This window comes from Apodemus sylvaticus, chromosome 12 (genome assembly GCF_947179515.1).
Source record: "Apodemus sylvaticus chromosome 12, mApoSyl1.1, whole genome shotgun sequence".
In the NCBI taxonomy this organism is placed as follows: Eukaryota; Metazoa; Chordata; class Mammalia; order Rodentia; family Muridae; genus Apodemus; species Apodemus sylvaticus.
Genome location: NC_067483.1, coordinates 34324026 through 34337052, shown reverse-complemented (window position 1 = coordinate 34337052; position 13027 = coordinate 34324026). Strand labels below are relative to the sequence as shown.

Here is a 13027-nt window from a genome sequence, read left to right as displayed (position 1 = left end):
ACCGCCTTGTGGGAATACTGTTCTGCACTCTGCCCATCCATAGTCCACAGTGAGTTCACGGCTTTCTTGCACAGGCTTTCACAACAGAAGCCTCCATGCAGAGTTTGAAGGGAAGTCATGGAGGCAAGGTAATGTGTAACATCGTTGGTTCTTCTCTGCCAGGCCTCCCCGACATAATGGACTGAAACGTCCCTCCAACTTCCTGTGTGGCCCTTTTTATCATAGTAAGGCAAAAGTAAGTAATAAGGGTATTAAGTGTATAGAGCTCCAATAGGAAATATTTGAAAAGTAGTAGAGATTTCTTCCAAAGGTTTGGGGAAGGAGAAAAATAGTAACACATGCTTCCAAGTGTTGCTTTGTTCAACTTTATTTTTCTTTCAAGACAGATTGGACTAGTAAGAGTGATGGCTGGTGAAAATCCTAGAAAGCAACAAGAGAGCAGGAAGGAGATGGAGCATTGAGACGTGGACAGGGAGAAGAGCAGAATGGGATCATGGGTATCAGTTAGCTCTCTTCTTTCCCTGTTGACGAGGCAGCTCCAGTCACGTGTTAATAAGGAGCCTGGCTTTGTACTAGAAGTGTGCTATAGAAGGATGGTGACTCAGCCATAGGCATGTGAAGAAGGGGCGCTGCCTGCCACCCCATCCCATGCCCAAGTTCCTTTACAGCTACTCAGGTGGCCTAGGACGAGGGTGCCATGGTGTTACCTACCCGCTTCCCAGAGCTAACTCTGCCTCCTGCTCTGGTAAAGGAACACTTACAGATGAAACTCCCTTTAGAACAAGCTTCATCCACTCTGAAGTCACACCTGTGTTTTCATACTTATTCTCTTCTGGTCCATCTTCCATCTTCTGTTTACTTATTTATTTTTTTAAATAAGGATTATTTATTTTTATTAGATATTTTCTTTATTTACATTTCAAATGTTATCTCCTTTCCTCATTTCCACTCTGAAAACCCCCTATCCCATGCCCCCTCCTCCTGCTCACCAACCCACCCTCTCCTGCTTCCCTGCCCTGGCATCCCCCTACACTGGGACATCTGTCCTTCACAGGACCATGGCCTCTCCTCTCACTGATGTCTGACCAGGCCATCCTCTGCTACATATGCAGCTGGAGCCATGGGTCCCTCCATGTGTACTCTTTGGTTGCTGGTTTAGTTAGTCCCTGGGAGCCCTGGGGGTACTAGTTGGTTCATATTGTTGTTCCTCCTATGGGGCTGCAAACCCCTTCAGCTCCTTTCTCTAGCTCCTCCATTGGGGACCCTGTACTCAGTCCCATGGTTGACTTGAGAGTATCCACCTCTGTATTTGTCAGGTACTGGCAGGACCTCTCAGGAGACAGCTGTCAGCAAGCACTTGTTGGCATCTACAATAGTGTCTGGGTTTGGTAACTGTATACGGGATGGATTCCCAAGTGGGGCAGTCTCTGGATGACGTTTCCTTCAGTCTCTGCTCCACACTTTGTCTTTGTATCTCCTCCCATGGGTATTTTGTTCCCCCTTCTAAGAAGGACCAAAGTATCCACACTTTGGTCTTCTTCCTTCTTCAGCTTCATGTGGTCTGTGAATTGTATCTTGGGTATTCTGAGCTTCTGGGCTAATATTCACTTACCAGTGAGTGCATATTATGTGTATTCTTTTGTGATTGGGTTACCTCACTCAAGATGATATTTTCTAGTTCCATCCATTTGCCTAAGAATTTCATTAACTCATTGTTTTTAATAGCTGAGTAATACTCCATTGTGTAAATGTACCACATTTTCTGTATCCATTCCTCTGTTGAGGGACATCTTGGCTCTTTCCAGCTCCTGGCCACACACCTATGGTCACTTGATCTTTGACAAAGGAGCTAAAACCATCCAATAGAAAAAAGACAGCATTTTCAACAAATGGTGCTGGTTCAACTGGCGGTTAGCATGTAGAAGAATGCAAATTGATTCATTCTTATCTCCTTGTATGAAGCTCAAGTCCAAGTGGATCAAAGACCTCCACATAAAACCAGACACACTGAAACTAATAGAAGAGAAAGTGGGGAGGAGCCTCGAGCACACGGGCACAGGGGAAAAGTTCCTAAACAGAACACCAATGGCTTATACTCTAAGATCAAGAATTGACAAATGGGACCTCATAAGATTGTAAAACTTCTGTAAGGCAAAGGACACTGTCAACAGGACAAAATGGCAACCAACAGATTGGGAAAAGATCTTTTCCAATCCTATAGCCAATAGAGGTCTAATATACAATATATACAAAAAACTCAAGAAGTTAAGATGCCAGAGAACCAAATAACCCTATTAAAAATGGGGTATGGAGTTAAAGAATTCTCATCTGAGGAATACTAAATGGCTGAGAAGCACCTAAAGAAATGTTCAACATCCTTAGTTATCAGGGAAATGCAAATCAAAACAACCCTGAGATTCTACCTCACACTAATCAGAATGGCAAAGATCAAAATCTCAGGTGACAACAGATGTTGGAGAGGATGTGGAGAAAAGAGGAACACTCCATTGCTGGTGGGATTACAAGCTGGCACAACCACTCTGGAGATCAGTTTGGCAGTTCCTCAGAAAAAGTGGACATGAGGAAATGAGGACCCAGCTATACCACTCCTGGGCATATACCCAGAAGGTGCTCCAACGTGTAATAAGGACACACACTCCACTATGTTCATAGCAGCCTTATTTATAAGATTATTTATTTTATATGTGTGAGTACACTGTCACTGTCTTCAGTGACATCAGAAGAGGACATCAGATCTCAGTACAGATGTTTGCGTGCCACCATGTGGTTGCTGGGATTTGAACTCAGGATCTCTGGAAGAGCAGTCAATGTTCTTAACTGCTAAGCCACCTCTCCAGGCCTACCTATTTATTTTTGAGGCAGGGTCTCACTACGCATCCTTGGCTGGCTGGCCTGGAGTTGCTATAGACCAAGCTGGCCTCCCCAAACAGAGACCCACTGCCTGCCTCTGCCTTCTGAATGCTGGCATAAGAGGCATGTTCCACCATGCCCAACTAACGTCATTTTACTTTTTAAAGAAATGTCCATCCATCCTCTCAGACTCAGGTCACATTCTAAAATCTACCCAACTATGGGAGACTAAAATGAGTTTGTAGTACATTACTACATATGCAAATCAAAACCATTGTTGGATCAGTCAGCATTTATTCCATAAGCACTTACCTTGCTTTTTAAACTGACTTTTAGAACCTTTGAGCCTGTGCATATCTTGTGTGTACTTTACAAAGATAAAGAATGACTAGGCTAGCAGAAAGGGTTACAACTGGAAAAAAATTATTATATGGGTACAACTCCCATATCTTCAGTCAAAATAGAGACCCTGAGCCTTCTAGAAAAAGCTGGTGTTGGATTTTTTCTATTTAAATCATTAATTGTATATTAATTTTGATCTCTTTCAAATTAAATGGTTTTGATTTGCATATGTAGCAATGTACTTCTCGGAATATCACATTTCAGAATAAAGACCTTATGAAACATTTTGTCATTAATAAGGTAGAATATTGAAAATATGCCCATCCTTGTTGTAGACAGTCTCAAGTAGTTCAGACTAGTCTGGAGCTCAAGTTCCCGATCGTCTTGTTGCATCCTGAGGGGGATATTCCAATTTTGGGGGTAACATAATTCAAAATAGATGTGCGCATGGCTCACATTCAAAGACAGAAGTGACATAGCTTCTTGAAAGTTTTTGTGTGTGTATGTATGTGTGTGTGTGTGTGTGTGTGTGTGGTTAATTCTGTCATTCAAATAGTTTTCTCTCAAGACCCAAAAAATCCAAGGCATTGCCAGCTGTAAGTTTATCCTGAAAGAGATAAAGAGTGAGAAGAGAGAGAGAGAGAGAGAGAGAGAGAGAGAGAGAGAGAGAGAGAGAGAGAGAGATTTTATTTAAAAGCAAAATTGGCTTGATAAAGCACTTATTAGATATCATCATTGACTCTCTTTTTTACTTTTAGTGTGTGTGTATGAATATGCATGTGCGCCCACACACTTGTGAGGGCAGAGGATTTATACATCTAGTTAATAGTGCACTTATTTTAAGATATTAAAGCATTTTTAATACTCTAGCTATTTCAGAAAATGTTTAGGAAAACGAAGTGTGTGCGTAGCTCAGGAAGACGACCGAGTTCAAGGCGTGTACCTTCGTTTCTTCGTCAAATTCTGCCATAGACTCTATCAGCCTCCCAGGCTCCTGCTCGCCCAGTGGGAAGGGGTAATCAGTTCCCAGAATGACTTTATCCTAAAAGGAGAAAATACAATTTTATTCGTAAATGCAAAAACATTAAAGAGTCTTCCATACACTTAATTTACCCACCATATACACTAGTTTAGTAAAACAACTCCCCCCCCCCCCATTTAATAGAAACAACTAGTCTACAATTGTAAAGATTTAAAGGGTCAGTTTCTAATTTGCTGTTTTCTTGTTCCAGCAGGTGTCACTATTACACCGAGTGTGCTCATGTACAGGTGCGGGGCCAGAAGACAACCTTTGCTGTCACTCCCAGGGGCTGTCCACCCTAGTTTTTGGACACGGTCTCTCAGTGGTTTGGAATTCATTAGATATGCGCATCTGACATCCTCAGGACCACCCATCTCTGCCTCCCTAGTGCCTGGATTACAGGGCTGTATCATGACACCTGGCTCTTTTAAATATGAATTCAGGGAATCAAGTGTGAAATACAAATACTGAAATGTAAAAATTAGGTATTTATTCCATAAAACATGGATATATTCAGATGAAATGAAGCATTCTACCTTTCTTATAATGACCCACCACAAGTGACCTGTGAGAAAAGTAGAGTTGGAAATAAATGTTTTGGGTTAACTGGTAGTGTAACTCCTCATAGTTTTGTAAACAATCCCTTTGTTAGTTTCTCTTCAGTTTTCCCAAATGACGTGTGGTGGTGTCCTTTCTGCTAGAATTCTCAAAATGAGTCACAGCCTCTTCCAGTCACAGCAAGCTTTTCATAGCTCACTGACTTTAATGGGTTGATTTCACTGGTTGCAATGTTCTATTCATCTTGAATTCTGATAGTGTGTGTGTGTGTGTGTGTGTGTGTGTGTGTGTGAGAGAGAGAGAGAGAGAGAGAGAGAGAGACAGACAGACAGAGACAGAGACAGAGACAGAGAGACACACAGAGAGAGGTTGATTAATGGAAGTTCTGATGTATGCCAACTGGAGGTGCATACCTGTAATCCCTGCCTTAAGAGTTCAAAAGCAGCCTGGGTCATATAGTAAATTCCAGCTAATTTCGACTACAAATTGAGATCCTGCCTCCAAAAGCAGCAACCAACAAAACAACTAGAGAACCTCACGGGATCTGGTATGCTGTTATACTGTGTGATGACTCTACATAATAATAATGTGTTATAGATTTCAAAAAGCCAGGAGAAATGACTTGTGATGTTTTACCTTAGAGATATGCTTGAGTAGAATGTTTAGCCTGATAGAAACATTATACTATTTACACACATATATTAAAAAACCCACACAATATCATATATAGGTATATATAAAATATATATTTACCAAACACACACACACATACACACACAGTCTGTAAGAACTTCAGTTGATAGTAAATAGGGCATGGGTGGCATGTCTTCAATCCTAGCACTAGGGAGGCAGAGGCAGAGGCAGATGGATCATTTGAGGTCAGTCTGGTCTACACAGTGAGACCTTGTCTCATGGATATGTATGTGTATGTACATGCACGTATCTCTGATGGTTAGGGAGATAGTTCAGAAAATGCTTGTTGTCCAACCATGGGGAACTGAGTTCAAATTCCCAGGATAATCCCAGTGCTGTGAGGGACAAAGACAGGAGGAATGTTGGGACTTGCTAGCTGCCAGCCTGGCTTCATATTAAGTGAGAGATCATCTTAAGAGAATAAGGAGGAGAGTGATAGATCAGAACACATGATGCCTAAAACACACACACACACACACACACACACACACACCACCAGTTTCGAAGGCCATCTATTTTTAGACTTCTGTTTCATTTCTATATGAAGCCCAGCAAGCTGACCCGCTGTAGAAGCCCCAAAGACATAAAGTTATGTCTCCTCACATCTGTGCCGACAGTTGATCTCGTTCTAACTCTCTGCTTGGTATTCACCAGGGGTTCATCCCTTCTTCTTGCTAAAGCTGTTTACCTTTCCAAAATACAACATGATTTTAGAGTCCCACGTTTATAGTACACTCGTCAGCTACATTAGCATGAAGATGAAATCCAGGCATTAGTTTTCTAGTTAGGAATCCTTCCCTTCCCAGCACGATGGCATTCTCAGATATAAATATGCTTTAAGAAGCAGTCTGTCCTGTTTTCATATGGAGAAGCAAACGATCGGAAATGAAAACCAGTCTTCTAGTCTTCTGTGATTCATCCCTCCTGATTAAGATATTCCCTTGGTTTCCATGTGTGTGTGTGTGTGTGTTTTCAGAGGACAATGTTAGGTGTCTGTCCTTGCCTTCCATCTTGTTTCAGTCAGGTTTTTTGTTTTTTCCTGATGCATATACAAGGCTAGGTGGCCCTTGAGCTTCTAAGAACATCGAGATTTTCTTATCTATTATCTTTTTGCATGCCTTTATTGGTAACTGTCTTAGTCATTGTTCTATTGCTGCGAAGAGACATCATGGCCAACACTTATAAAAGAAATAATTTAATTGGGAGCTTGGTTACATTTTTCAGAGACTTAGTCCATTATTATCATGGTGGAAATCAGACAGGCATGGCGCTGGTGCTATAGCTGAGAGATACACCCTGATCCACAAGCAGAAGGGGGAGGGAGGGGGAGGGAGAGAGAGAGAGAAATAGGCTTTGTATGGCTTTTGAAACCTCAAAGCCTACCATTAGTGACTTACTTCTTCCAACAAAGCCACACCTTCAATCCTAATCTTTTCAAATAGTTTCACTCCTAGTGACTAAACATTCAAATAAATGAGTCAATGGGACCATTCTTATTCAAATTCCACAGTAATTTTTGATCATCTCCAGTTTGCTAGTGATTTTATACATTTATTGATCTTAAAACTGGTTTAGACCCAAGCTACCATCTTTACTTCTTTAGAGGATTTTTTTTTTTTGCTTTTTAAAAAATGTATTGTCCTTAGATTCTTTCATTTTAAAATAAATCCAGTTAATAGTTATTTAGCCATTTTTTCCTATGAGCTGACTCTGCCAAGAATAATTCTTTGAATTGGACTTTTGAGAAATCTTTTGAGATGACTGGAATATAACTTTGACACACATGCTTGTAATCAACTTGAAACCTGCATAAGCAAATGTGTGAGTTGAAGGAACACTTTCTTTAATGGAAATGTGGCTGGAGGGATGGCTAAGTGCTTATGAGCATGTGTTGCTTATTCAGAGAACCTGAGTTCAGTTCCTAGCACCTATCTCAGACGGCTCACAATGGCCTGTAACTTCAGCTCCTGGGGATCTGACTCCTTTTTTTCCAGCCTCTATGCATACTGCACTCATGTGCACATAATCCATCTAACATGTGTGTGTGTGTGTGTGTGTTGTGTATGTGTATTATATGTATATGTGTGTGTGTATGTATATGTGTGTGTTTAAAAATGTTTAACTGTATGAAAGAAATAATCCTGATGTAATTAGTTTTGAAATATTAGGTATGAGAGTAGAAATGAAAGACTCTTTAATTTGGAGTTTTTGTTTTGAGGGAAAAGAGATAGCATTAGGGAGGAAAGTAAAGGAAAGAGATTCCTCAAGATTTGTGTGGTTCTGCAGGAAAGAGATCTCTACTTGATAGATGTGTATTAAAAACCTGAGTTAAAAAATACTTTGAAAAATTGCTTCTTCTGTAACTGATCATCGTGGTTAAATTGAAAGCACCTAGACTCCCCCCTCACACACACACACACATCTGTAAGGGATTTTCTAGATTGGGCTGATTGGTGTGAGAGGACTCACCCTGATTGTGGACAGCACCATTCCAGGCGATGAATAGAGTGGAGAAAGCCAGCTGAGCACCAGAATTCATCTCTTTCTACTTCCTGACTGGGAATCTCTTTCTCCTTCCTGACTGCAGACACAATGTGACCAGCTGCCTTCTGCTCTTGCAACAATCAACATCTTCCATTACATAGACTAAACCCTTGAACTGTGAACCAAAGCAGTTCTCTTCTTCCTTAAGTTGCTTTTGTCAGACATTTTATAACAAGAAGAAAAGTAACTAATTTACTTGTTTTCTTATAGCAGCAGTTTGCCTATGCGCTATGAATCGTAGGATGAATCCTAGGCTGAGAAGCCTTAGAATGGCCTTGCATGGACAGCTGCTCTGTTGCTTATTGGCCTAAGCTCCCTGGGATACACAGACTGTTATGGGATGTTGGGTTCTCATCACATTTGTTCCTGGAGGCCCAAAAATTGAACTTTAAAGGGTCTGTTTCCTGGGAGATTTACTAAGATTAAAGACCAGTTTCCAAAGATATATGTCCAAATATGCTAATGTGACATTTCACATCTACTGTAGTTTAGAAAGTCCCCATATAAAGATTTTGTGAGAGTCAGCTGTGGTGGCACAGACCTCTAAACCAAGGCACTTGGAAATGAGTATGAGACAGAAAGTGTAAGGTAGAGGGGGCTGAACAGGTTCTGATGTTACCAGCTGCATCAAGCTCCTGTCTCGATGTCTTCACAATGATGGACTGTAACCTGGAGCTGTAAGGTGAAAGAAACCCCTTTCTCCTTTATGCTACCTTTTGTCAGGGTATTTAACCACAGTGACTGAAATGCAACTAGAACATCACTGGACTAACAAATCCTAAAACTAGGACTTACTCTCTCATTGTCGATTTCTTCCTGAAGTGAGAGTTAGAGCCTCTCTGGAGGCTTACAGGCATCTAAACAGGGTTTCTTTCTTTTGTACACTGCACGGAACTGGAATACATTATTTGTCCAAGTTATTTGGAGATATAAGAAAAATATAAATGTCAAGTTTGGTGAGAATCAGGCAGGAAACTCTTTTTGTATTTAGTCATGTTAGAAATATTTCTATTAACATGCCATATTCTATTGCCTGCAATAGCCCTGAAATATTAAAATCTTTCTTTGATGATAAAGAGCCTTTTCATTATCTGAGTTTGGATTTTCAGAATCTTTGTAAAGCCAGATTTGGAACCTCATATCTGATCCCAGCACATCTGTAGCAAGAGATGGGAGTAGAGGCGGGAGAATTTTGGGAAGATGGTGGGCCAGCCATCCTGGTATCTGCAGCAGTAATAAAAATAGGCGATGGTGAGGACTGACACCAGAGGTGGTGTTCTGATCGCTAAGCAACTACACACACACACACACACACACACACACACACAGACTTGAATGAAGACACATGTAGGGGTAAGTACTCTTGCAGAAATTCTTAGTAGAATAAGAGAAGTAAGAAAATGTATTGTTGGGGATTTTTCAAAAAATTTTTTGTTGTTTTAATTTTCATTTTCATTTTTGTATTTTTATGGCTTTTTTTTTAGCAAGAGAGAGAAAATGTAAAGTTTGTTGGGTAGGGAGATGGGGAGGAATCAGAAGATGATGGGGAAAGAGGAAATGATGAAAATGTATTGTATGAAAATATTTTTACAATAAAATAAAAAGGGAAAAGTAGTATAACCATCTAGCAAAAACAGGTTGTTTAAAACTATTCAAGGCCAGAAAATAATAATAATTCATGAGAAGTTATAAGTAAAAAATCTAAAGCACAACTACAATGGAGTTGAGGAATGCTTCTAGAAAATAAACAAAATGTAAAATAATTGGGCACCTGAGGGTTTCGGTATTCCCTTTGGATAGATACCAAGGACCAGGAGTATGTGTTTCAGACATTTTACTACCTTATACTTTACTTCTGCCTCAAAAGTATCTACCTTGTCAAGCAGCAGGCTGCCGCTCTCACCTTCTGCTCTCCACAAACTCCGGCTTACCTTTCCTATGACATCTGTCAATAGCTTGAGAGACAGAGGGTCGTGAACCAGGGAGTCTGTGTAGAAGGAGCCAAGGTATTTTCGGGGGTCAGATGAATTGTCCTGGGCACAGAGATCTGGGCGCATGTTGAATCCATGGGCAATTCTTCCTATGGTGAAGGGGAAAGCACCACCTGCAAGGGAGCAGAGGCAGGAGGATTGCAAGTTCAAAGACGGCCTGGGCTACAGATGGGTTTAAGGTCAGCCTGGGAAACTTTTGTGAGACCTTGTTTCAAAATAAACTCAAGGAGCTGGAGAGTAGCTCAGCAGGTAAGAGCTCCTGCTGCTCTAACAGAACTGAGCACCATGACCAGCACCCACGAGGGAGGCTCACAGCTACCTGTTACTAGCTCTGGGAGATCTGACACCCACCCTCCTTTAGGTTTCAGAAGGCACCTACACACACATAGCATACAGAATACACACAGAGACTCATAAATAACAACTATACACACACACACACACACACACACATGTTTGTTTTAAGATAGTCTTTCTGTGTAGCTCTAACTGTCTTGGAACTAGCTTTGTAATTCAGGCTGGGCCCCAACTCATAGAGATCTGCTTGCTTCTGTTTCCCAAGTGCTGGGATTAAAGGCATGCACCTCCACCACCTGACAACAATAGTATTTTTTAAAGATACTGACAAGGGCTTGGATGTAATTTGGCAAAGAGCACATATGTGAGGCTCTAGATTCAATGCTCAGTAGCACTAAAACCAACCAAGCAAACAAGCAAATAAACAGATGAATTGGTGGGGAGATGGTTCACTTGGTAAAGTGAGCTGCCATGCAGGGAAACGTATGAGGACCTGACTTTGAGTATCAAACGTATGTAAAAGGACACCAGGTACACATGTGTGATCCCAGCTCTGGGGAGGTGGAGACAGTAGGATCCCTAGGCTTGCTGGCCAATCAATCAGTCTAGCCAAGTTTGTAAACTCTAGGTTTAGTGAGAGACCGGTCCCCTCCCTGCACACCCTGTACCCCAAGACAGGGTTTCTCTTTATAGCCCTGGCTGTCCTGCTCTGGCCTCAAACTCGGAAATCTGCTCTCCCTGCCTTCCGAGGTAGCCATGGCAGCTTTGTCCTCACTAGAATGCCTCTGGTTATTCTCTCTCTACCACCCTGCAGACAGACAGCCACACGGCAGCTTCAGATTTACCATGAGCTCATTCTTTCCACACACTCAACGCAGCCTCACTCACAGTAAGAAAATAACGATGTGAGCTGGGATCAAGGGCATGTGTCACCATCACCCAGCTGAAAGACCATGTTTAAAAAAAAAAAACACAAAAAACAAAAAGGCAGATGGTGACGGGAACAACACCCAACATCATCCTTGGCCTCCACATACACACGAACATAGAAATAAGCATGCTAACCATGCACATTAAAGACCAGAACCATCTCTCTTCTTCAACTGCGTCCTCTGTCCTCTCCTCACCCATGCACTCATGGGAGGAGTTGGCCAGCCATGTGCTAGGAGGAAGCCCTCACCAGAAACCAACCCCATCAGTACTATGCTCTTAGTTTGTTAGCCTCCACCCATGAGAAGATGTAGCCTTTAGTCACTGTCTGAGGCATTTCCTCAGACCGCTCTGAACGGATACAAATAGGGTCTCACCTCCGTGTGCAAAGCACACTTTGAGCTTGGGAAACTTCTCAAACACACCGCCCATGATCATGGAGCAAATGGCCATCGTGGTCTCTGAGGGCATTCCTAAAAGAGGAGGCAGTTACATGGTTCAGGACTTAGTATTGTATGCAGGAAGAGGTTTAGTGACATGTTTTAGTGACGGGAGTACCTGCAGGATAGCAACTGAGTTGGGAAATTTTCAGTGATGATGTCCCTCTGCTCCAGATATGATTAAAATGTATATAGGGCATTGCTTAGCCAAGAAAAATCATCTGAAGGTTCTCATCTACTATTTTGTGGAGAGTAGTGTAAGAGATCAAACTGACAATGAGCCTGCCTTTAGTCCTGATGATCATGCAAGCATCGGAGGTAGCTTAGCTTGGAACTCCAGTTTGGTAGGGGTCATGCACACCTGCCCTTTTAATAATGCGCTTGGTAGCCCAAGCCTTTGCTTGAACATGCTACACACACACACACACACACACACACACACACACCTCTTCAAACAGGTGAGTTTAGCAACCCCAGAACTCCTAGGCCCCCTACCTGCATCAGATTACATCTACTGACATCTTTGAACACTGTTGTAAGATGCCCCAGCCTTGCAATCAAATTTAGACTATTTCTATTCAAGTGTATTCTCAACATATCCAGCTAGGAAGAACAGAAGGGCTTATCTGGCCTGAACTGGTTTGAAGTACATATACAAAACTGTGTCTTTTAGTAACCTATTAGGGAGAATCCTCTATTTATCATCTTAAGATGGGCAGGTATATAATTAAAATAAAATGCATTAGGGGAAGGAACATTAGCAGTGAAGAGTTTGGTCCCCAAAAAGCAGTGCCACTGACTATGCCTCAAGATGAGTCTAGGCTCGGCTCAGGCTGACAAAGGATTGTGGGTAGACAGACAAAAGCTCCAACTGCTCAGAGCCTGCCTTTCTCTCTGGCCCGAAGAGCCAATTCCCTTATTTCTTTCAACCTCAGGCAGATGAGGCATCTAGTTGCATATCAAAACCTGCACTGACCTCCAGTCCTTTCTAACTTGTAGCTATGGTGAGCTTCAAAGCCTCTGGGCTTGTCTGGCCTTAAGCTCCTAGGCCTTTCTAGCTTACGAATTCTTCCTCCCCTCAACCTCGCAGCTGCCTGTGCCTTTAAAACTGGCCACTCCCCTATCACACCCTCCCCCCACCCCACTCTTTTCCTCTCTGCTTCTAAGAGATAGCACTGGCAGTTGCCACTTAGTGGTCTCTCCTCCCTGCCTCCTGAGAGGTAGCCATGGCTGCTTTGGAGCCCCCCAAATGCCCCTGATTATCGTCTACTACCCTAGAGATTGTCACATGACAACCTCAAAATTATAATTAACCTTTTCTTTCCATGCACTATGGAGCA

At 42.1% G+C, this 13027-nt stretch overlaps 1 protein-coding gene across 1 annotated transcript in view; it reads right to left on the bottom strand.

Moving 5' to 3' along the window:
- Window positions 1-2711: 2711 nt before the first annotated feature.
- Window positions 2712-13027, bottom strand: part of Acmsd (aminocarboxymuconate semialdehyde decarboxylase) — a 37368-nt gene continuing 27052 nt past the window's right edge. Inside the window, exons 7-10 of the mRNA XM_052200536.1 lie at window positions 11625-11720; window positions 9961-10133; window positions 4157-4255; window positions 2712-3820 (exon numbers count right to left, since the gene is read on the bottom strand). Coding sequence (XP_052056496.1) covers window positions 3758-3820; window positions 4157-4255; window positions 9961-10133; window positions 11625-11720 — 431 coding nt within the window. The 3' untranslated portion in view covers window positions 2712-3757. The remainder of the gene's footprint in view (window positions 3821-4156; window positions 4256-9960; window positions 10134-11624; window positions 11721-13027) is intronic.